Source organism: Ranitomeya imitator, chromosome 8, assembly GCF_032444005.1.
Source record: "Ranitomeya imitator isolate aRanImi1 chromosome 8, aRanImi1.pri, whole genome shotgun sequence".
Classification (NCBI taxonomy): Eukaryota; Metazoa; Chordata; class Amphibia; order Anura; family Dendrobatidae; genus Ranitomeya; species Ranitomeya imitator.
This window is the reverse complement of record NC_091289.1, coordinates 92,595,256-92,620,256: the sequence shown is the minus strand read 5'-3', so window position 1 is coordinate 92,620,256 and position 25,001 is coordinate 92,595,256. Positions and strand designations below refer to the sequence as shown.

Genomic DNA, 25,001 nt, shown 5'->3' with positions numbered 1-25,001 from the left:
GGTGCTTTGCTGGTGACACTGTTGGGGATTTATTCAAAATTGAAGGCATACTGAACCAGCATGGCTACCACAGCATCTTGCAGTGGCATGCTATTCCATCCGGTTTGCGTTTAGTTGGACCATCATTTATTTTTCAACAGGACAATGATCCCAAACACACCTCCAGACTGTGTAAGGGCTATTTGACCAAGAAGGAGAGTGATGGGTTGCTGCGCCAGATGACCTGGCCTCCACAGTCACCAGACCTAAACACAATCGAGATGATTTGGGGTGAGCTGGACTGCAGAGTGAAGGCAAAAGCGCCAACAAGTGCTAAGCATCTCTGGGAACTCCTTCAAGATTGTTGGAATACATGCCCAGTGACTACCTCTTGAAGCTTATCAAGAGAATGCCAGGGGTGTGCAAAGCAGTCATCAAAGCAAAAGGTGACTACTGTAACAACCCTGCTGGCATCGCTGCATGGCCTCCCATTCCCCACCTGCATTACACTCAAACTTCTCTGGGCCTTGTTGTGACTTCTCTCTGCTGCCAGCTCCATGCTGTGTGCCTCATGTCTGCTGTTTGCTCTGTGCATGCTCTGTCTGTGTGCATAGGGGGGAGAGGCCGGCAACTCCTGTGTCTTATTGAGTCTGTGTGCACCTTGCTAAGGTGTCTCCGGCCAATTGCCTTGAGGCTTCCTGCATTTAAGAGATCCCCACCCATTGGTGGGGGCCTGTGCAACTTACTCCCTCAGTCAGTTCTTAGCTGCTGAGGTGCCAGGCCCTGTCTCTGTTACTCTCATGTCCACCACCCAGGGGGGGCGTTGTATCCTGGTCTGTGTCCTGTGTAGCCACCCAGTGGGGCTTAGTACCCTGGTCTATGTCCTTGTGTAGCCACCCAGCAGGGCTTCGTACCATGGCCTATGTCCGCCACCCAGAGGGGCGTCGTACCCTGGCTTGTGTCCATGTATCTGTGCCTTGTCCTTGCTCCTGACTTGTCTTAGCCTAGTCCTATTCCTGTGTTCGTTTATAGCTCTGCCTTGATTTCCTTTCCCTACTGTGCGTACTGTCTTGCTTTGCTCCACTCTCTGCGACCTTGCTTTGCTCCTTGTTCTGCACTCAGTGGCTTTGCTCTCAGCTCTGCTCTCTGTAGCTTTGCTCTGCACTTTGCTCTGTACTCTGACTTTGCTCAGCTCTGCGGCTCTGCTCCTTGCGATTCTACTTCTCCCGCTCTTGGCTACGGCTCCTGCGTTTCTGCACTTGGCTCTGCCTCCCGCTCTGGGTTCCGCCTCCTGCGCTTCTGCACTTGGCTCTGCCCCCTGCGTTTCTGCACTTGGCTCTGCCTCCTGCTCTTGGCTCCACCTCCTGTGTGTCCGTGCTTGGCTCCGTCTCCTGTGATTGTGCTTGGCTCCACCTCATGCTCTTGGCTCCGCCTCCTGCATTTCTGTTCTTGGCTTTAGCTCCTATGCTTTCGCTCTGCATCCGCTCTTGCGGTTTTTCTCTACCCATTCTTAAGTCCTTCTGTCTGAACAGGTTCTTACCTGTTTTACATACCTGCCTGCAGACCGGTCCCTACTGGTTCTTCCAGTGTGCCAGCCTTGTCCGCATGTCCTGCCAGATAGCCAGCTGTACCTGCCTGCCTACCAGAGCCAACCGTGCCTGCCTGCCAGTGTCTCTGTTGTACCTGTCCGCCTGCCTGTGTCCCATCCGTGCCTGCCTGTCTGCCAGAATGCAAGCCATGCCCGCTTGCCTGTCTATGTTCTGTTCTCCGGTGGGATCAGCAGCCACAGCTAGACACCACCCTGGAGTAGCACCTGGTAGCTTCCTGCCGCACAAGTCTGACCTCACCATCAGAGGCTCCAGCGAATACCAAGGAAGCTACTTAGTTACGCCCCTTCCAGGGTAATCTGGTCTGTGGCACAGTGGGGCCACACCCCCGCACGCCCGCGCCAACCACAGTGACAGCTACTTTGAAGAACCTAGAATATAAGACATAATTTCAGTTGTTTCACACTTTTTTGTTAAGTATATAATTCCACAAGTGTTCATTCATAGTTTTGATGCCTTCAGTGTGAATGTACAATTTTCATACATTTCAAAATACAGAAGAATCTTTAAATGTGAAGGTGTGTTCAAACTTTTGATCTGTACTGTTTATATATATATATATATATATATATATATATATATATATATATATATATATATACATATACATACACACACACACCCACCCACAAACTGCTAAAAAAAAAGGGAACATTTAAACAACAGAATATAACTCCAAGTAAATCAAACTTCTGTGAAATCAACCTGTCCACTTAGGAAGCAACACTGTTTGACAATCAATTTCACATGCTGTTGTGCAAATGGAATAGACAACAGATGGAAATTATTGGCAATTACCAAGACACACTCAATAAAGGAGTGATTCTGCAGGTAGGGACCTGTTGTGAATTCTGTTGTCGAACTCCCTCCTGTGGTCGTGAATGGTACTTCGGCGAGTTCTGTCTATGGGCTCCCTCTGGTGGCTATGAGTGAAGCTGCTGCTTCTGAGGTTCCTTACACAGGTGACGTGGTTTATCCTTTGGTTGGCTGCTCTATTTAACTCCTCTGAGATCGTTACTCCATGCCAGCTGTCAATGTTTTTGCATTTGTTCAGTTCGCTCCTGGATCTCTCTGGTGACCTGCCTTCTCCTGCAGAAGCTAAGTTCCTGATAGTCATTATTTGTTCACTGTTTTCTTGTCCAGCTGGTTATCATGATTTTGTCTTGCTAGCTGGAAGCTCTGGGATGCAGAGTGGCCCCTCCGCACCGTGAGTCGGTGCGGAGGTCCTTTTTGCACACTCTGCGTGGTCTTTTGTAGGTTTTTGTGCTGATCGCAAAGTTACCTTTCCTATCCTCTGTCTATTTAGTAAGTCTGGCCTCCCTTTGCTGAAACCTGTTTCATTTCTGCGTTTGTGACTTTCATCTTTACTCACAGTCAATATATGTGGGGGGCTTCCTTTACCTTTGGGGAATTTCTCTGAGGCAAGGTAGGCTTTATTTTCTATCTCTAGGGCTAGATAGTTCTTAGGCTGTGACGAGGCGCCTAGGTCTGGTCAGGAGCGCTCCATGGCTATTTCTAGTGTGTGTGATAGGATTAGGGCTAGCGGTCAGCAGAGCTCCCACATCCCAGAGCTCGTCCTGTATGAGGTTTAACTATCAGGTCATTCCGGGTGCTCCTAACCACCAGGTCATAACAGTACAGCTGGCCCAAAGTATTAATGCATCTCAATAGAGGGATAAGAGAACTTCTGAGACCATTTTTTTTTCTTTGCACTGTGTTTTGTCTTTCTTTTCCCCTAGATCTTTGGGTGGTTCAGGACACAGGTGTAGATATGGACATTCAAGGTCTGTCCTCTTGTGTGGATCATCTCACTGCAAGGGTACAAAACATTCAAGATTTTGTGGTTCAGAATCCGATGTTAGAGCCTAGAATTCCTATTCCTGACTTATTTTCTGGGGATAGATCTAGGTTCTTGCATTTCAAAAATAATTGTAAACTGTTTCTAGCTTTGAAACCCCGCTCCTCTTGGTGACCCCGTTCAACAGGTAAAAATCATTATTTCTTTGTTGCGTGGTGACCCTCAAGACTGGGCATTTTCCCTTGCGCCAGGAGATCCTGCATTGCGTGATGTTGATGCATTTTTTCTGGCGCTTGGAATGCTTTATGATGAACCAAAATCAGTGGATCAGGCAGAGAAAATCTTGCTGGCTTTGTGTCAGGGTCAGGATGAAGCGGAGGTGTACTGTTAGAAGTTTAGAAAGTGGTCTGTGCTTACTCAGTGGAATGAATGTGCCCTGGCGGCAATTTTCAGAAAGGGTCTTTCTGAAGCCCTTAAGGATGTTATGGTGGGATTTCCCATGCCTGCTGGTCTGAATGAGTCTGTCTTTGGCCATTCAGATCGATCGGCGCATGCATGAGCGCAAAGCTGTGCATCATCTGGCGGTATTCTCTGAGCATAGGCCTGAGCCTATGCAGTGTGATAGGACTTTGACCAGAGCTGAACGGCAAGAACACAGACGTCGGAATGGGCTGTGTTTTTACTGTGGTGAATCCACTCATGCTATCTCCGATTGTCCTAAGCGCACTAAGCGGTTCGCTAGGTCTGCCATCATTGGTACGGTACAGTCTAAATTTCTTTTGTCCATTACTCTGATTTGCTCTGTGTCGTCCTATTCTGTAATGGCATTTGTGGATTCAGGCGCTGCCCTGAATTTGATGGACTTGGAGTTTGCCAGGCGCTGTGGTTTTTTCTTGGAGCCCTTGCAGTATCCTATTCCATTGAGAGGAATTGATGCTACGCCTTTGGCCAGGAATAAGCCTCAGTACTGGACTCAATTGACCATGTGCATGGCTCCTGCACATCAGGAGGATATTCGCTTTTTGGTGTTGCATAATCTGCATGATGTGGTCGTTTTGGGGTTGCCATGGCTACAGGTCCATAATCCAGTATTGGACTGGAAATCTATGTCTGTGTCCAGCTGGGGTTGTCAGGGGGTACATGGTGATGTTCCATTGCTGTCAATTTCGCCTTCCACTCCTTCTGAAGTCCCTGAGTTTTTGTCAGATTACCGGGATGTATTTGAAGAGCCCAAATCTGGTGCCCTACCTCCTCATAGGGATTGCGACTGTGCTATTAATTTGATTCCTGGTAGTAAGTTTCCTAAGGGCCGTCTGTTTAATTTATCTGTGCCAGAGCACGCCGCTATGCGGAGTTATATAAAGGAATCCTTGGAGAAGGGTCATATTCGTCCGTCGTCGTCACTATTGGGAGCAGGGTTCTTTTTTGTGGCCAAGAAGGATGGTTCTTTGAGACCTTGTATTGATTACCGCCTTCTTAATAAGATCACAGTCAAATTTCAGTATCCTTTGCCGCTGCTGTCTGATTTATTTGCTTGGATTAAGGGGGCTAGTTGGTTCACCAAGATAGATCTTCGTGGTGCGTATAATCTTGTGCGAATTAAACAGGGTGATGAATGGAAAACGGCATTTAATACGCCCGAGGGCCATTTTGAGTACCTGGTTATGCCGTTCGGGCTTTCTAATGCTCCATCTGTGTTTCAGTCCTTTATGCATGACATCTTCCGAGAGTACCTGGATAGATTCATGATTGTATATTTGGATGACATTTTGGTCTTTTTGGATGATTGGGAGTCTCATGTGAAGCAGGTCAGAATGGTGTTCCAGGTTCTTCGTGCTAATTCCTTGTTTGTGAAGGGGTCAAAGTGTCTCTTTGGTGTTCAGAAGGTTTCATTTTTGGGTTTCATTTTTCCCCCTTCTACTATCGAGATGGACCCTGTTAAAGTTCAGGCCATTCACGATTGAACTCAGCCGACATCTGTGAAGAGCTTGCAGAAATTCCTGGGCTTTGCTAATTTTTATCGTCGCTTCATCGCTAATTTTTCCAGTATTGCTAAACTGTTGACTGATTTGACCAAGAAAGGTGCTGATGTGGTCAATTGGTCCTCTGCGGCTGTAGAGGCTTTTCAGGAGTTGAAGCGTCGTTTTTCTTCTGCCCCTGTGTTGTGCCAGCCAGATGTTTCGCTCCCTTTTCAGGTTGAGGTTGATGCTTCTGAAATTGGAGCAGGGGCTGTTTTGTCGCAAAGAAGTTCTGATGGCTCGGTGATGAAACCCTGTGCCTTCTTTTCTAGAAAATTCTCGCCTGCTGAGCGCAATTATGATGTGGGCAATCGGGAGTTGTTGGCCATGAAGTGGGCATTTGAGGAGTGGCGACATTGGCTTGAAGGAGCTAAACATCGCGTGGTGGTCTTGACGGATCACAAGAATTTGACTTATCTCGAGTCTGCCAAACGGTTGAATCCTAGACAGGCTCGATGGTCGCTCTTTTTCTCCCGTTTTGATTTTGTGGTTTCATACCTTCCGGGATCTAAGAATGTGAAGGCTGACGCCCTGTCGAGGAGTTTTGTGCCTGACTCTCCGGGTGTTCCGGAGTCGGCGGGTATTTTTAAAGAAGGGGTAATTTTGTCTGCCATTTCCCCTGATTTGCGGCGTGTGCTGCAAAAGTTTCAGGCTGATAGACCTGACCGTTGTCCTACGGAGAAACTGTTTGTCCCTGATAGATGGACTAGTAGAGTTATCTCTGAGATTCATTGTTCAGTGTTGGCTGGTCATCCTGGAATCTTTGGTACCAGAGATTTGGTGGCTAGATCCTTTTGGTGGCCTTCTTTGTCACGGGATGTGCGTTCTTTTGTGCAGTCCTGTGGGACTTGTGCTCGGGCTAAGCCCTGCTGTTCTCGTGCCAGTGGGTTGCTTTTGCCCTTGCCGCTCCCGAAGAGGCCCTGGACGCATATTTCCATGGATTTTATTTCTTATTTCCCTGTTTCTCAAAAGATGTCGGTCATTTGGGTGGTTTGTGATCGCTTCTCTAAGATGGTCCATTTGGTACCCTTATCTAAATTGCCTTCCTCCTCTGATTTGGTGCCTTTGTTTTTCCAGCATGTGGTTCGTTTGCATGGCATTCCAGAGAACATCATCTCGGACAGAGGTTCCCAGTTTGTTTCGAGGTTTTGGCGGTCCTTTTGCGCTAAGATGGGCATTGATTTGTCTTTTTCTTCGGCTTTCCATCCTCAGACTAATGGCCAAACCGAACGAACTAATCAGACTTTGGAGACATATCTGAGATGCTTTGTTTCTGCTGATCAGGATGATTGGGTGTCCTTCTTGCCTTTGGCTGAGTTCGCTCTTAATAATCGGGCCAGCTCGGCTACTTTAGTTTCTCCTTTTTTCTGTAATTCTGGTTTCCATCCTCGTTTTTCTTCAGGGCAGGTTGAGCCTTCGGACTGTCCTGGTGTGGATGCGGTGGTGGACAGGTTGCAGCAGATTTGGACTCATGTGGTGGACAATTTGACATTGTCCCAGGAAAAGGCTCAACGTTTCACTAACCGCCGGCGTTGTGTTGGTCCCCGACTTCGTGTTGGAGATTTGGTTTGGTTGTCATCTCGTCACGTTCCTATGAAGGTTTCCTCTCCTAAGTTTAAGCCTCGTTTCATTGGGCCATATAAGATTTCTGAAGTTCTTAATCCTGTGTCATTTCGTTTGGACCTTCCAGCTTCTTTTGCCATCCATAATGTGTTCCATAGGTCGTTGTTGCGGAGATACGTGGCGCCTATGGTTCCCTCCGTTGATCCTCCTGCCCCGGTGTTGGTCGAGGGGGAGTTGGAGTATGTGATGGAGAAGATTTTGGATTCTCGTGTTTCGAGACGGAAACTCCAGTACCTGGTCAAGTGGAAGGGTTATGGTCAGGAAGATAATTCCTGGGTTTTTGCCTCTGATGTTCATGCTGCCGATCTTGTTCGTGACTTTCATTTGGCTCATCCTGATCGGCCTGGGGGCTCTGGTGAGGGTTCGGTGACCCCTCCTCAAGGGGGGGGGGGGGGGTGCTGTTGTGAATTCTGTTGTCGAACTCCCTCCTGTGGTCGTGAATGGTACTTCGGCGAGTTCTGTCTATGGGCTCCCTCTGGTGGCTATGAGTGAAGCTGCTGCTTCTGAGGTTCCTTACACAGGTGACGTGGTTTATCCTTTGGTTGGCTGCTCTATTTAAATCCTCTCAGATCGTTACTCTATGCCAGCTGTCAATGTTTTTGCATTTGTTCAGTTCGCTCCTGGATCTCTCTGGTGACCTGCCTTCTCCTGCAGAAGCTAAGTTCCTGATAGTCATTATTTGTTCACTGTTTTCTTGTCCAGCTGGTTATCATGATTTTGTCTTGCTAGCTGGAAGCTCTGGGATGCAGAGTGGCCCCTCCGCACCGTGAGTCGGTGCGGAGGTCCTTTTTGCACACTCTGCGTGGTCTTTTGTAGGTTTTTGTGCTGATCGCAAAGTTACCTTTCCTATCCTCTGTCAATTTAGTAAGTCTGGCCTCCCTTTGCTGAAACCTGTTTCATTTCTGCGTTTGTGACTTTCATCTTTACTCACAGTCAATATATGTGGGGGGCTTCCTTTACCTTTGGGGAATTTCTCTGAGGCAAGGTAGGCTTTATTTTCTATCTCTAGGGCTAGATAGTTCTTAGGCTGTCACGAGGCGCCTAGGTCTGGTCAGGAGCGCTCCACGGCGATTTCTAGTGTGTGTGATAGGATTAGGGATAGCGGTCAGCAGAGCTCCCACATCCCAGAGCTCGTCCTGTATGAGGTTTAACTATCAGGTCATTCCGGGTGCTCCTAACCACCAGGTCATAACAGGGACCACAGACCACATCTCAGTACCAATGCTTTCTGGCTGATGTTTTGGTCACTTTTGAATGCTGGTTGTGCTTTTACACACATGGTAGCATGAAACGGATTCTCCAACCCACACGTGGCTCAGGTAGTGCAGCTCATCCAGGATGGCACATCAATGCGAGCTGTGGCAAAGTTTGCTGTGTCTGTCAGCATAGTGTCCAGAGGCTGGAGGCGCTACCAGGAGATCGGCCCGTACACCAGGAGATGTGGAGGGGGTTGTAGAAGGGCAACAACCCAGCAGCAGGAAGGCTACCTCAGCCTTTGTGCAAGGAGGAACAGGAGGAGCATTGCAGAGCCCAGCAAAATGACCTCCAACAGGCCACAAATGTGCATGTGTCTGCACAAACAGTTAGAAACCAATTCCATGAGGATGATCTGAGTGCCCGACATCCACAGATGGGGGTTGTGCTGACAGCCCAACACCGTGCAGGACGCTTGGCATTTGCCACAGAACACCAGGATTGGCAAATTCACCACTGGCGCCCTGTGCTCTTCACAGATGAAAGCAAGTTCACACTGAGCACATGTGTCAAAAGTGACAGAGTCTGGAGACGCCGTGGAGAGCGATCTGCTGCCTGCAACATCCTTCTGCATTACCGGTTTAGCAGTGGGTCTGTAATGGTGTGGGGTGGCATTTCTTTGGAGGGCCGCACAGCCCTCCATGTGCTCACCAAAGGTAGCCTGACTACCATTAGGTACCGAGATGAGATTCTCAGGCCCCTTGTGAGACCATATGCTGGTGCTGTTGGCCCTGGGTTTCTTCTCATGCAGGACAATGCTAGACTTCATGTGGCTGGAGTGCATCAGCAGTTCCTGCAAGATAAAGGCATTGAAGTTATGGACTGGCCTGCCCGTTCCCCAGACCTGAATCCGATTGAACACATCTGAGACATCATGTCTCGCACAATCCACCAACCTCACGTTACACCACAGACTGTCCAGGAGTTGGCGGATGCTTTAGTCCAGGTCTGGGAGGAGATCCCTCAGGAGATCATCTGCCGCCTCATCAGGAGAATGCTCAGGCGCTGTAGGGAGATCATACAGGCACGTGGAGGCCACACACACTACTGAGCATCATTTCCTTGTCTTGAGGCATTTCCACTGAATTTGGATCAGCCTGTAACTTCATTTTCCACTTTGATTTTGAGCACCATTCCAACTCCAGACCTCTGTGGGATATTAGTTGTGATTTACGTTGATCAGTTTTAGGTTTTATTGTTCTCAACACATTCCACTATGTAATGAATAAAGGTTTACAACTGGAATATTTCATTCAGTGATATCTAGGATGTGGGATTTTAGTGTTACCTTTATTTTTTTGAGCAGTGTATATATGTGTGTGTTACTGACATGTATATACAGTACATATGCATTCTACGTGTATATTTCTATTCTAACCTGACATTGCGATTTTACTGTATGCGGCTTTTCAAAGGACACCAGTGCGTAAAAAACGGACAGCACTTGCCTGGTACGAGTGCTGTGCGGTTTATTCTCGCATCCATTGTCTTGCATTGGCGAGTCTCGTCCGAAAGAAGCAGCAAATCGCAGCATGCTGCGATTTTTTTCAGTCAGATTTCAGCTGAGAAAAAAAATTGCAGATGAGATGTCACCCATTGAATAACATTGGTCAGAGTGCAATCCAACTTTTTACTCGTCCATTTTTCTCGCAAATGAGTATGAGCCCTTAGGGCCCACTCAGATTTTTCGCAGAATTACCATTATGTGAGTGTTAAACAGTTATGTCCATAAATATAGGAGCAGTTCATAGATAAGGAGTGTGAATGTTTTATTGTCCTCTGATTGGGGTCTGGTTTTATGTTATGGTGATCCCCACATAGTCTGAGGAGCAAATTCCTTAGTCGATGTAAAAAAAAAAAACATAAATCCATGCGAAACATTCATTCCTGCACTGCGAGTGTCAAAGGTGATCATCAGCTGATATTCCCAGATCCTTCTGTCTCGCTGAGATTTGAAGTTACCTTTCCTTGCAACCAGAAAAAAATGTAAAACCTGTCCATTTATAATGACCACGGACAACATGAAGATCCCCAATTCACATCAGGTCTAAAAGATCCGAGTTACTTTCAGCTGCGTCACTTCAAATGTGGTGTACTTAATTACATGACTGCTCTATATGTGTATACCTTGATGATAGGTGGAGTAGCTTAGTATACATTTTTTTGCAAAAAAACGTATCAACTAAACACCCTGTTTTTTCCCATCTTTTGACTAGCACTTGCTTATTACTGTGATTTTTTTTACAACAGAGTATTTTTGACCTCACTGTGCTCTTTTGTGTCTTCAGGTTTGTTGGTGGTGTGAACATGTTCCTACAGACTTGTTCAATGTGCAATTAGCCCATGTGTTTCTGGTTCTTTAATTATATGTACCAAATGTCCAACTGGGGGTCTGTATTTAGGGGAGACAGGGTAGAAAATGAGAACAAGGATGAACTCTCATCACCATACAATAAGAGAAAAACAGAATGGATCTACCTGTGGCAATACATTTTTGTCTCCCCGATCATAGCATTATGGACATGAAATTACTTGTATTAAAAGGTAACTTCAAATCTCAGCAAGACAGACGGATCTGAGAATATAAGATGATGATTCGCTCCTCACTCAATCGCCTCCAAGACTTCTCCCGAATATCACCCATCCTCTGGAATTCAGTGCCCCAACACATCCGGTTATCCACTACTTTTGGATCCTTCAAAAGAAACCTGAAAACCCACCTCTTCAAGGAAGCTGTAAAGACCACACGACCACCTCAACACCGTTGGAGCTACTGCAACCATCGACCCACTGTCTCCTTCCCCATAATCCTGTAGAATGTAAGCCCGCAATGGCAGGGTCCTCTTCCCTTTGTACCAGTCTGTCATTGTTAGTTTTGTTTACTGTAAGTGATATTTGTATTTTGATGTAACCTCTTCTCGTGTACAGCACCATGGAATTAATGGTGCTATATAAATAAATAATTATAATAATGATGATGACTTTTGACACTATCAGTGCAGGAATGAGTGATTCGCATGGATTTATGTCTTTCTACATCAACTAAGGAATTTGCTCCTCAGACCATGTGGGGTCACCATAACATAGAACCAAACCTCAATCAGAGGACAATAAAACATTCACACTCCTTATCTATGAACTGCTCCAATATTTATGGAAATAACTGTTTATCACTCACATAATGGTAATTCTGCTTAACCTCACCCGTCTGATCTATTACACTTTTCTGTGCTGTGATATGCATAAATATGTGATTCTTCAGAATTTGTATTAGTATATGCCTGATGAAGAGACCTGAGTAGTTTCGAAAGCTTGCAATTTGTTACCATCTTTAAAAGGTATCAACCACTGAGGACTCTCAATTCTAAATATTTTTCTATTATTTAGGGGGAACCACAAAAAAAAGATAAACTACATCCATTCGCTCTAAAGTTGTGTGAATAAAGCTATTCTACAACACACTTCTACAAGTCAACACACTGCCCTTGGATAGTACAAACTTTGGCCACAGGGCGCAGATTCCAAGCAGCGAATATTATCGTTAGTACTGTTCTATGCAAGTTTAATTTATGTTTTGTACGAGGCTAAAGTTTGTTTCTTATTCATCGGTTTCTTATTCGGCAATTTTTTATTTTGTTGTTTATATGCTTAACAATAAAAATAAGCATCACAATAAAAACAAAATGCAGTGAGGTGCCCTGAAGTGAATACACTTAAACAGCTATAAAAATTATTAAACTGGCACAAAAATGGGCATCAAAGTGGGCACCGAAAGGAGTTAATCAAAGGGTTAAATTACTTTGGGCCACTGATATCACACTGCAGACATAAAGAACAGGGAGCCCCACATCAAAACCAGGTCTCTTCAGCCTGGCCCAAATGGGTTCTGGGCATCAGAACTGGCATCAAAGTGGGCAGTCGATTTTGGCCATTTGAATAAGTAAATGGTGTTTTAAGGGGTTTAATGACTTTGGCCACTGATCTCTCACTAAGAATACATAGATATTGATGCCCTGCATCAAACCCAGGTCAAGATAGCCTGGTCCAAATGAATTCTGGGTATCAGAACTGGCATCAAAGTGGGCAAACAGCCCATTTTCACATATTTGAATAAGTTACTGTTTTTAAGGGGTTAAATGCCTTTCAAACACTAATATCATAGTGCAGACATATAGAACAAGGAGCCCCACATCAAAACCAGGCCTCTTCAGCCTGGCCCGAATGGGTTCTGGGCATCAGAACTGGCATCAAAGTTGGCAAACAGACGATTTTCTCAGATTTGAATAAGTAACTGATGTTTTTAAGGGGTTAAATGACCTTGGGCCAGTGATCTCACACTAAGAATACATAGATAGATAGTGATAGCCCGCATCAAACCCAGGTCCTTCCACCTGGCATAAATGGGTTCTGAGCATCAGAACCGGCATCAAAGTGGGCAAACAGCCCATTTTCACAGAATTGAATAAGTAACTGATGTTTTTAAGGGTTTAAATGACTTTGAAAATAGTCTGTTTGCCCACTTTGATGCCAATTCCGGCGCCCAGAACCCTTTTGGGCCAGGCTAACAGGACCTGGGTTTGATGCAGGGCATCATTATCTATGTATTCTTAAAAAAATATTTAGAATTGAGAGTCCTCAGTGGTTGATACTAGGGTTGACCGAAACGGATCGGACATTTTCATAAATCGCCGACTTTTGGCAAAGTCGGGTTTCGTGAAACCCGATCCGATGGGATCGGCCATGAGGTCAGCGATCTGCGTGCCAAAGTCGCGTTTCGTATGACGCTTTAAGCGCCATTTCTCAGCCAATGAAGGTGCACGCAGAGTGTGGGCAGCGTGATGACATAGATCTCGGTCCCCACCATCTTAGAGAAGGGCATGGCAGTGATTGGCTTGCTTTCTGCGGTGTCACAGGGGCTATAAAGGGGCATGCATGCCAACCGCCATCTTACTTCTGCCGATCTGAGCATAGGGAGAGGTTGCTGCAGCTTCATCAGAAGCAGGGATATACTTAGGCAGGGAATATTAACCCCCAAACCGCTTGTGCTGTAGCGATTTCCACTGTCCAACACCACCTTTTCTTTGTAGGGACAGTGTTTTTTTTGGGGGGTGCATCAGCTCTGTAGCTTCTTAAGGTGCCTTATAAGGCTCCCTGATAGCTGCATTGTTGTGTGTACGCCGTTGTGCAAACCAACTGCTTTAATCATATAAAAAATCCTGTTGCTTCTTTCTGCACAGTTCTCGTTTCTTTGTCCACAGTCTGTTGTGTGCACTGTGCAGCAGTCCTTTTTATTGATGCCATACTTGTCCTTTGATCATTGTAGGGAGATTGAAATTCTACTACAGCCCTTGTATTTTTTTGATACACTGTATCTTCCAGCCACGTTCTGCCTTGTACATTGTGTGTTGTCATACACTGGGCCTGTTTTTCCTGCAGTCTCCCACAAAACCAAAAAAAGGCTGCTTTAAATTGCCACTAAGTGGATTAACGAGAGTCCTGTTTGGCGTATATCTGCCACCCACGTTCTGCTTTGTACAGTGTGTGTAGTTTAACACACAGGGCCTGTTTTTTCCTGCAGTCTCCCACCCAAAAAAAAAAGAAAAAAGGGTTCTTTAAATTGCCACTAAGTGGATCTACGTGAGTTCTGTTTGGCGTATATCTGCCACCCACGTTCTGCCTTGTCCATTGTGTGGTGTAATACACAGGGCCTGTTTTTTCCTGCAGTCTCCCCCGAACAAAAATAAAAGGGAGCCTTAAATAGCCACTAAGTGGATCTACGTGAGTTGTTTGGCGTATATCTGCTAGCCACGTTCTGCCTTGTATATTGTGTTGTGTAATGCACAGGGCCTGTTTTTTTTCCTGCTGTCTTCCCGCCAAAAAAGGGAAATATAAATTCTCCAATAGTTAATATACAGTCATGGCCAAAATTTTTGAGAATGACACCAAAATTATATTTTCATATGATCTGCTGCCCTCTGGTTTTTATTAGTGTTTGTCTGATGTTTATAATCACAAACAGAAATATAATTGCAATAATATTATGAGTACCAATAGGTTATATTGACAGTTAGAATGAGTTAATGCAGCATGTCAATATTTGCAGTGTTGACCCTTCTTCTTCAAGACCTCTGCAATTCTCCCTGGCATGCTCTCAATCAACTTCTGGACCAAATCCTGACTGATAGCAGTCCATTCTTGTATAATCAATGCTTGCATTTTGCCAGAATTTGTTGGTTTTTGTTTGTCCACCCGTCTCTTGATGATTGACCACAAGTTCTCAATGGGATTAAGATCTGAGGAGTTTCCAGGCCATGGACCCCAAATCTCTATGTTTTGTTCCATGAGCCATTTAGTTATCACCTTTGCTTTATGGCAAGGTGCTCCATCATGCTGGAAAAGGCATTGTTGGGCGCCAAACTGCTCTTGGACGGTTGGGAGAAGTTGCTCTTGGAGGACATTCTGGTACCATTCTTTATTCATGGCTGTGTTTTTAGGAAAGACTGAGTGAGCCAATTCCCTTGGCTGAGACGCAACCCCACACATGAATGGTTTCAGGATGCTTTACAGTTGGCATGAGACAAGACTGGTGGTAGCGCTCACCTCTTCTTCTCCGAATAAGCTGTTTTCCAGATGTCCCAAACAATCGAAAAGGGGATTCATCAGAGAAAATGACTTTGCCCCAGTCCTCAGCAGTCCACTCCCTGTACCTTTTGCAGAATATCAGGCGGTCCCTGATGTTTTTTCTGGAGAGAAGTGGCTTCTTTTCTGCCCTCCTTGAAACCAGGCCTTGCTCAAAGAGTCTCCGCCTCACAGTGCGTGCAGAAGCACTCACACCAGCCTGCTGCCATTCCTGAGCAAGCTCGGCACTGCTGGTAGTCCGATCCCGCAGCTGAAACAGTTTTAAGATACGGTCCTGGCGCTTGCTGGTCTTTCTTGGGCGCCCTGGAGCCATTTTGACACCAATGGAAGCTCTGTCCTTGAAGTTCTTGATGATGCGATACATTGTTGACTGAGGTGCAATCTTTGTAGCTGCGATACTCTTCCCTGTTAGGCAATTTTTGTGCAGTGCAATGATGGCTGCACGTGTTTCTTTAGAGATAACCATGGTTAACTGAAGAGAAACAATGATACCAAGCACCAGCCTCCTTTTAAAGTGTCCAGTGATGTCATTCTTACTTAATCAAGACTGATTGATCCATTAACACAGGTGTGGGTGTTGATGAGGACAGGGCTGGCGATCAATCACTAAAACGATGTTAGCTGCTCCTTTTAAGGCAGGACTGCAATGATGTTGAAATGTGTTTTGGGGGTTAAAGTTCATTTTCTGGGCAAATATTGACTTTGCAAGTACAATAATTGCTGTTAAGCTGATCACTCTGACATTCAGGAGCATATGCAAATTGCCATTAGAAAAAATGAAGCAGTAGACTTTGGAAAAATTAATATTTGTCTCATTCAAAAAATTTTTGTCCATGACTGTACACCTTCTACCTTGTTTAACAGTAGCATATAACGGTTGTTATTTTGGTAACATTTCAGCAAAAATGAGGAAGTCTGGTGGAAGAGGCCGTGGGCAGTCGTTGCCAACTGGTAATGATGGTGGGGGTGGTAGTGGAGCATCTGATGGTACTGGGAAAAGCAAGATAGCACCAAAGGCTCGAAGTGTAGAGGCAGCGTTATCGTCTGACTACACAAGGTCTCAAAGGCTCCCTTATCTGGGAGTAGGAAAACAGCTTTTAAAGCCGGAGCAGCAGGAACAAGTTTTGGCTTTCCTTGCTAAAAGAAAGAACCTGGCACTCAACTTAATGCTCGTGAGATTTTAATGGTAGTAGCAAAAAAAAACGTTTCGGTCCTATATCTGGACCTTCATCAGTTACGTACTATGATGAAAAAGTGAATGACTGTAGTGTCATATAAGGCACAGCATGGTCTGCATCTGGTATTTGCGCAGATAGGTTTAGGCACACAGACTGGACTTATTAACGCTGATAGGTGCTGTGCTTGTGTCCAGACACGGAATCCCCGCTTGGCTTTCCTTGCTGACTCAGCCTCCAGCTCTTTCACCTCTTCTTCAGAAGCTTCAAAATCTAAAACGAGCGAGTCGTCAGTGGATGCTCCATGTCCGGAAAAATTTGCTTCCTTGTGTCCTTCACCCAAAACAAAAGTGAAGGATGCGGCAGGCAACACTACACTTTACTCCATGGAGCTCTTTACACATACTGTGCCTGGGTTAGAGAGGGAAATAGTAAAAAGCCCATTACAGGAAGAATCGGACATGGAGTGCACAGATGCACAGCCACAGCTTGATTATTATGCTGTTCCATTGACTCAGATCACAACTTTGCCCTCCCAGTGTACTGAGCCCGAACCTGACCCTGATGAGACTATGGTGCCCACTCCCAAACGCTGTAGCACCTTACATGGTGACACAGAGGACGGTGTACATGACATTGAAGAGGTGATAGATGACCCAGTTGTTGACCCTGATTGGCAGCCATTGGGGGAAGAGGGTGCCGCAGCCTGTAGCTCAGAAGCGGAGGATGATCTGCAGAAGCCATCTACATTGCAAAAGTTGTCATCTGGCAGGCCTGCATCAGGCCCAAAACGTGTGTCAAAAAACACAACAGGTGTAGGACAGCGTTGCAAACCGGTGGCAGTAGCACGGCGTGCAAAGCCTGAAAAGGTATTCCATAGTGGGACGAGTGCAGTGTGGCAATTTTTTAACCAAGATCCGAATGATCAGTCCAAAGTTATATGCAAGAAATCCTCCAAGACCTTTAGCAGAAGGAAGAATGTTCTAAATTTAAATACAACTTGCAAGCGTAGACATCTAACCAGCAGGCACTTGGAAGCATGGACTAACTACCAAACGTCCCGTACCGTTGGTGCACCTGCTCATATTGAAGCTAGTCAGAAACGCAACATTGCTTCCCTAACTGGAAGCCCACCGGTTATGACACCACCAGTAGCAAATGCGGAGGTATTGTCGCAAGGCCAAAGCAGTCAGGGAATCTCAAGGTTCTTGGTTGGAAACACTGTATGTAGGCCCACATCAAGAATACCATCACCAAGCCTCTCTCAATCTGCCATGTCCATCACCACCCCCACTAGTTCCACCATATGTAGCTCTCCAGTCCAGCTCAGCCTAAAAGACTCTCGATAGGAAAAGAAAGTACTCTTCCTCTCATCCGCGTACACAGGGTTTGAATGGCTACATTGCTCGACTAATCTCGTTAGAGATGATGCCCTAACGTTTGGTTGAAAGCAAAGCTTTCAAAGCCCAGATGACCTACGCAGTACCACGCTATGACCTACCCAGTCCACACTTCTTTGCGAGAAAAGCCAACCCAGCACTCCACCAACATGTCAAAGAACGCATTGTCCATGCACTCAAGCAATCGGTCAGTAGAAAGGCGCACCTCACAACTGATGCATGGACCAGTAGGCATGGCCAGGGACGTTACGTGTCCATTACCGCACACTGGGTTAATGTGGTGGATGCAGGGTCCACAGGGGATGAATATTTATGGTAGGAGGATGCTACACAGGGGGCAATAGAAACTGGTGGCATTGCAAGGTCAGGTACAGGGTTTTTGCGGGCCACAAGTGATGTAGATTTTCAAGAAAGTGCTCCTCAACCCAGCACAAGCAGTGAATTGACACCTGGAACTTTGGCACACATGGCAGAGTATGCCTTGCGTATCCTAAAACGGGAACCCCGCATTATCAAAATGATGACCGATGACGATTAATGGTTAGCATGCCTCCTGGATCCACGATACAAAGGCAAATTACAAAGTATTAGCACATATATACGAAAAGCGGCCTAGAAAGCCTTAGCCAGCTCACCAACCAGACCAGCAGTAATTACAAAGTATCATGCCACATGAGAACCTTGAGCAAATATTGGCTACCAAACAAGCAACTCTTGTAGACCGTTTGGTTCAGGCGTTCCCAGCACACAGCGGCGCTGATGGTTCTCACAGGAGCTGTAGGGGGCAACATGGCAGAGGTGTTAGAGGTGCACAAAGCCGAAGTGGCGTTGGACAGAGGGGATTTATGACCAGGTTGTGGAGTGATTTCGCAATGACCGCAGACACGACAGGTACTGCTGCATCGATGCAAAGTGACAGGAGACAGCATTTGTCCAGTATGGTTACCAACTATTTTTCTACCATTATCGATGTTATCCCTCACAGGTCATTCCCTTTTGATTACTGTGCATCTAAAGTAGACACCTGGCCCGAATTGGCAGAATATGCATTACAGGAGCTCGCTTGCCCAGCTGCTAGCGTGCTCTCAGGAAGAGTCTTCAGTGCTGCTGGTTCGATACTGACCGAAAAAAGGACACGTCTGGCTCCCCGAAATGTTGATGATCTAACCTTCATTAAAATGAACCAATCATGGATTTCGAATTATTTTGCCCCACCTTCACCTGCAGACACGTAGCTTGCCTGAAAAATTGCTTGTATTTGACCTCCTCTTACTGACTGCTCCAACTCCGCCATTTGCAGGTGCCGGATGTCCACCATACGCCCGTTTTATACCTCCCTAAATAGGCTGACTCCCCCCACAGGTCCGTGGTCACAACTTGGCGCAAGCACCCGTGCGAGTGCCATTTGCCTGGACAGGTGTGTGTGCCCACTCTTGGGCGATGGCACTGGCACAGGGTCCCACATAGTACAATGAAGTGTCTCTGACGGTGGTGGTGCACAACCAACGTCAGACACACCGTCGTAATATGAGGGGCCCTGTGCCAGTACCGCCGCCCACGAGAGTGTCCCACCCAGCTCGAACTGTGCTCTACCACTTGCAAAACTTACCTGCCCCATCACTGTGTAGTCTGTGCTGTTAAATCCTTAAATGGCACTGCCATTACAAGTTTGTTGCAATGATAGATGATAGTTAAAATATACAGGGGCCCTGCCCTCCATTTAGACCCCTTAATGCTTTGCGCCAACTACCACTGTCTGCAACTCTGCATAGGAGCCCACCCCTGTACCTCGCAATGCCACCAGTTTATTATTACCAATTCATTGGCTGACATTTAGCCAACTATAGTATTTAGGCCTACTAACTGTCAGCCACTTATAAAAGTTGTCCTCCGCTGAACAAAGCTATGCCACCTGAGTAATCCTGTTACCAATTGTGAACTGCATTTAGCCACCTTTTTTATTTTAGGCCTCTGTCTGTGCCACACATTACAACTCTCCCCCCTGAAACAAGCTAGGCCGCCGGGTTAGTCCTGGTAGCAGTTTTGAACTGCATTTTGCCACCTTTTTTTATTTTAGGCCTCTGTCTGCCCATCTGTCCATGCCACACATTACAACTGTCCTCCACTTTACAAAGCTATGCCGCCTGTGTACTACTCAAACTAATTTTGAACTGACATTAGCCTACTTTTTTTTATTTTAGGCCTCTGTCTGCCTGTCTGACCATGCCACACATTACAACTGTCCTTCACTTTACAAAGCTATGCCGCCTGTGTACTCCACTTACCTATTTTGAACTGCATTTTGCCTACTTACTTATTAAGGCCTACTAACTGTGTCTGCCTCCCATTACTGTTGTCTTCCACAGAACAAAGCTAAGCCTCAATTTTAATCCGGTGTCAGATATTTAACTGCATTTGGCCTACTTCTTTGGTTGGGCTTACAAATGGTGTGAGCCGCAGCTTGGTGTTCTCCACAGAATAAAGGTGATCTTAAATTTACAGGCTTTCAGCCTATATCAAATATTAAACTGCATTTGGCATACTTGTTTGGTTGGGCCTACTAGAGGTGTCTGCGGCTGCTTGGTGTTCTCCTCCACTTTACAAAGCTGAGCTTCAATCTTCTGGCTTTCGGGCTATATCAGATATTACACTGCATTTGGGCTACTGGTTTGGTTGGGCGTACTAACGGTGTCTGCCGCTGCTTGTTGTTCTCCTCCACTGAACAAAGCTGTGCCACCTGTTTACTCCTGTTACCAATTTTGAACTTCATTTGGCCCACTTTATTACTTGGGCCTACTAACTGTGTCTGCCACTCATTACAGTTTTTCGCCACTGAACAAAGCTATGCCGCCTGTTTAGTCCTGTTACCAATTTTGAACTGCATTTAGCCTACTTTATTCTTTGGGACTATATCTGTGTTTCCTCCTCATCCTGCCCATTGGCCAGCCACTGCTACGAGTCTGCTGGTACAGACCACTACATTCCCCTTGCACTCTACACCGCCAGAATCTGACCCTGCTGAATGTCAGGTTCCCCTTCCCGCATACTATACCACCTTACACGGGGGCAAAGTGGAAGGTGCAGATGAAAGTGCAGGTTCTTTCATCAGGTGGGGGGCATAATCGTTGGCGACGTTACTGGCACAGGGCCCCTCATAGTACGCAAAAGTGTCTCTGCCGGTGGGAGGCGCCCCTGCCGTAAAACACACCGCAGTACTTTGAGGGGCCCTGTGCCAGTGCCAATGCGAACGAGTGGGCCCCCCTGCTTGCTCGGGATCACAGCACTTGCAAAGTTGAAATACTTACCTCTCCCTGCTCCACCGCCGTGACGTAGTCCACGTTTCCTGGGCCCACTAAAATCTTGAGCCAGCCGTACCCCCCACAACTTTAGCCAAATGACCCGCTGTTTTCAATGCCTAACTATTATTATAAAGTATAAGGGAGAATATAGTCTGCACTCTTGCTATATCAGAGGAGGGTGCTGGTGTAATGGACAACAGAGTCCTTAATAGAAATAGGATAATACACCGCACTCACGGATGGAATATTTTGCAAGTGAATCAAACAATTTATTGGTGTACATACATATTGAATACACAACAATGCCAGTATATATGCGCAGTAGAAAAAGCGTGCATACAGATGACGTTTCGAACCCCAACCGGGTTCTTAATCATAAAACGCTGTGGAAAAATTGGAAAATACAAAACATAAATCATAACAAACATATACAATCAGCCTGAAACCATATATAATAAGAAAAAATGGACACCCAAGGCACAGAGCCCAAAGAAATAACCCCAAGAACAGGATGGAGTTTGGACATAGGCCAGTCCTGATAAAAGAGGGATGTATGAACACCCACTGTGCTATAAGAACTAATAAGGATATATACAGAAAGTAACACCGGAGTAGGACAAGGGAGCAAGGATTTACCTACAGATGGTATGCAGCCAAGAGCACTAGGAATATCCCAGCCGGGATGGATTAATATACTGTACAATAATGCTGTGGGGAATGGTGTGATAAAAGTGAAAATTAGGAGAGCAATGTATAGTGGATTTATGCCAAATGGGTATATGGAGGAACAAAACATTACCTAGAGTAGATGTAGGCTTAAAATGTAGGCTAGCAGCCGCTAGATAGTACCTGCAGGCATAATAATGATCTCATGAGACCCCATAGTATAGTAAGGTACGTAAAAAGGAAAGCTACATAACGCTGTATTACCTGAGGGTATGTCAATGTAAAGCGGCGCTCCCGCGCCCTGCTGTGCTGTGTATACGTCCGGTGGTAGTGGCGTTTATGTAGGGAAGGGAGCGCAGAGCCGCCAACCGGAAGTGGCCCTGAAGGACCGGAAATGACGTCGCGCAGTGAAGCAGAGTAACAGCGCCTGCGCAGTGGTAACTATGGACGCCTGGTGTTGTAAGGAAAATACAACACCGGCGCCTAGAGGGGAAAGGCTGCGTGACAGAAACAAAGTCACAGCGCAAGCGCAGGCAGATGCTATGGACGCCAAGAAGCGCTGGTAACAGCGGTAATAGGGATACCTACTACTATACTAAAAAACAAATGAGACGCTATTGCAGGGGTGACTGATGTTATGCCATGATGCTAACGCAGGGATATATGGGGCTAAGCTAGCGTGACAAACGTAGTGGCACCGATACAGGGGTAACCACCTAACTGCAAAAGGTAGTGAGACAACTGCCCATTATATTATATAGAAGACCCTAGGGCCCATAGATCTTCTGGGATTAAGTGTGGGATAAAAGAGGGACGATAATGGCTAATAGGAAAGAAAATAACCAAAAAGGAAAATGAAATATAAAAGGTAAAAGGAAAATAAAAATAAATAAAAATAAAAAATAAAATATGAAAATTAATGAAAATAAAGAAATATACGTAAAATTGAGAAAAAAATGAAAATAAAAATAAAATATGGCCTGGAACCCATGGAAAGCATAGAAGTTATGTGGAAAAATTGTAAAGGAAGGGGGGGGGGGGAAAGAAAGGGGATATAAAGTAATGAATACTAAAGGTGAAATGAAAATGTAAAAATTGTAAAGAATAAAAAAATAATAAAAATAAAAATGAAAATAAAAATAAATATAAAAATAAAATGAAAATAAAAACGGCAATCGTCAGAGCCGAGTGGAAAACTCACCCATGGGGTATCCAGGTCAACGCGTCTAGGAAAAAAGAAAAGGAAAACTGATTAATAAAAGGTAGACATATTTTAAGGATGCCATTCTATCTCCCTATTAAGACCCCTGGGTTCCAGGGTGTCTAGCGTATAAATCCAGTACGATTCCCTTTGCTTCAAAAGTTTGATTTGATCTCCCCCTCTTCTCGGGCGACGGACCTGTTCAATGACCTGGAAGCGTAATTGTGCCACAGTGTGTCTGAGTTTCGTGAAATGGTCGGGTAATGGGAGCCAATTCTTGCCGCATCTAATCGTAGATTTATGGCCCGCTATACGGTCCCGAATACGCTGCGTGGTCTCTCCTACATATAGGAGACCACAGGGGCATTTCACAACATAGACTACGAAATTTGAGTTGCATGTAAAGTAACCCTGGATAGGGTAGCTTTTGCCCGTTCTGGGGTGAGTGATGTTTTCTGCCTTGGTGACATTAGAGCAAGATGCGCAGCATAAGCAGGGAAATGTACCTCTACGTGGTGTACTGAGGAACCTTTGGGTGGATTCTGGACGTGAGCTGCCAATGTCAGCCCTCACGACTGTGTCCCTAATGTTAGTAGGCCTACGGGTACAGATGAGTGCAGGTGAACTAAATGACTCGATCTTGGGGTATGCTTTAGATAGAAGAGGCCAATGTCTTTTGATGATTGAATACACTTTAGGCATGCACGGATGGTATGTATGGACAAAAGGCACCCTGTCCAGTTTCCGGGGTTGTGGGTCTGAGGAAAGTGGGGTAGTGACTCGTACCTTTTCTTTTTCTAGCAATCTGATAGGGTACTGTCTTTCCCTAAATTTATTGCTCATAGCGTCCAGCCTAGTGGCCCGTGTTGCGGGATCTGTGACCGTGGTAAGCTGTTTCTCGTTGCCTTGGGATGGCAGCTAGAGTAGTGGAGTAATGTGTTGCGGTCAGTAGGTTTACCATATAGATCTAGGGAGAGAAATCCTGTCTCATCCTTAACCACTAGCGTATCAAGAAAAGGTATCTCTTTCATGTTGTATTGAATAGTGAAGCTGAGCTCTGGTATGATCGAGTTGAGGTGTTCATGAAAAGATTTGAGGGAGTCCAAGGAGCCTGACCAGACACAGAATATATCATCGATATAACGATGGTAACATTTGGCATGTTGTAAAAAAAGGCTGTTTTCAAAAATATGTTCGGTTTCAAATTCGTTCATATATGCATTTGCATACGCGGGCGCCACATGCGAGCCCATGGCGGTCCCCTGCTTCTGAACGTAAAAATCATCCCCGTAGAGAAAAAAATTCTCGTATAGAACGAGTTCAAGCAAGTCCATACAAAATTGTATGGCACCTTCAGTCATATTGGAAGAGGCCAGGAGTGACTTGGTGGCTTCCATGCCCCTATTGTGAGAAATAGAAGTATACAGGCTGTTGACGTCTAGGGTTACCAGCCAACTGGTGGGAGGTATACTTCTGAGGCCTTTGATGATTCTAATAAAATGACTCGTGTCCAAAATAAATGATTTAGTTGTCTTAATGAGAGGAGTTAGTATTTTTTCAAGAAAAATAGATAGGGGGGACAAAATCGAATCAGTAGATGCCACAATTGGCCTACCTGGTGGGTTCACAAGGGATTTATGGACTTTGGGTAATATATAAAAAACAGGCGTTATGGGGTGAGGATTTGAAAGAAACGTAGCCGTTTTTTTTGTCGATGATGTGTCTATCAAGGTAATGTGCTAATATTCTGTCTATTCTGGTTTTGATCTCCGTGGTAGGGTCCCTCTGAATAGTCATATATGTCTCCTGGTCAGACAGTTGGCGTAGGACTTCCTGTGTGTAGGATGATTGATCCATAACAACTATTGCTCCGCCTTTATCGGCTGGTTTGATAATGATCTGTTTGTTTTCCCGAAGCGATCTTAGAGCTATCCTTTCGCTTTGTGATAAATTAGAGTGGGTGGGAAAGAAGCCAAGTTTGTAATCATGTGAGAGCTGTTTTACCTCTCGATCTACCAGGTCAATGTATGTTTCTATTGCATGGTGGGTACGTGGTGGTTGAAAATGACTAGGTGTACGGAGGCCAAGAGAAGAAATAGAAAGATCTGAAGGAACAGAATCACCTGTATTGTGAGCACTAGGCTCGGTTATAATGGGTGACATGCCAAAATGAGTTTTAAGTCGCAATAAACGGTAGAAGACCTGTAAGTCTCTTTCTAGTTGGAATGCGTTCCAGCCTGGGGTTGGACAAAAGGATAGACCTTTTTCCAATACAGAGAGTTCCGCAGGGAACCAGCACCCTCCTCTGATATAGCAAGAATGCAGACTATATTCTCTCTTAT

The 25,001-nt window shown here is 45.6% G+C and overlaps 1 protein-coding gene across 6 annotated transcripts in view; it reads right to left on the bottom strand.

Moving 5' to 3' along the window:
* Nucleotides 1–25,001, bottom strand: part of FOXRED2 (FAD dependent oxidoreductase domain containing 2) — a 746,176-nt gene that overhangs the window by 708,664 nt on the left and 12,511 nt on the right. For 2 of the 6 annotated variants that reach the window (XM_069737157.1, XM_069737161.1), the window contains exon 2: nt 9,728–9,841. The exons of 2 other annotated variants lie outside the window; for them this stretch is intronic. In XM_069737157.1, the coding sequence (XP_069593258.1) occupies nt 9,728–9,813 (86 nt within the window). In that variant the 5' untranslated portion in view covers nt 9,814–9,841. Of the gene's footprint in view, nt 1–9,727; nt 9,842–22,659; nt 22,685–25,001 lie in introns of all 6 variants that reach the window. 2 more of the 6 variants (XM_069737158.1, XM_069737162.1) reach the window with 2 other exon arrangements.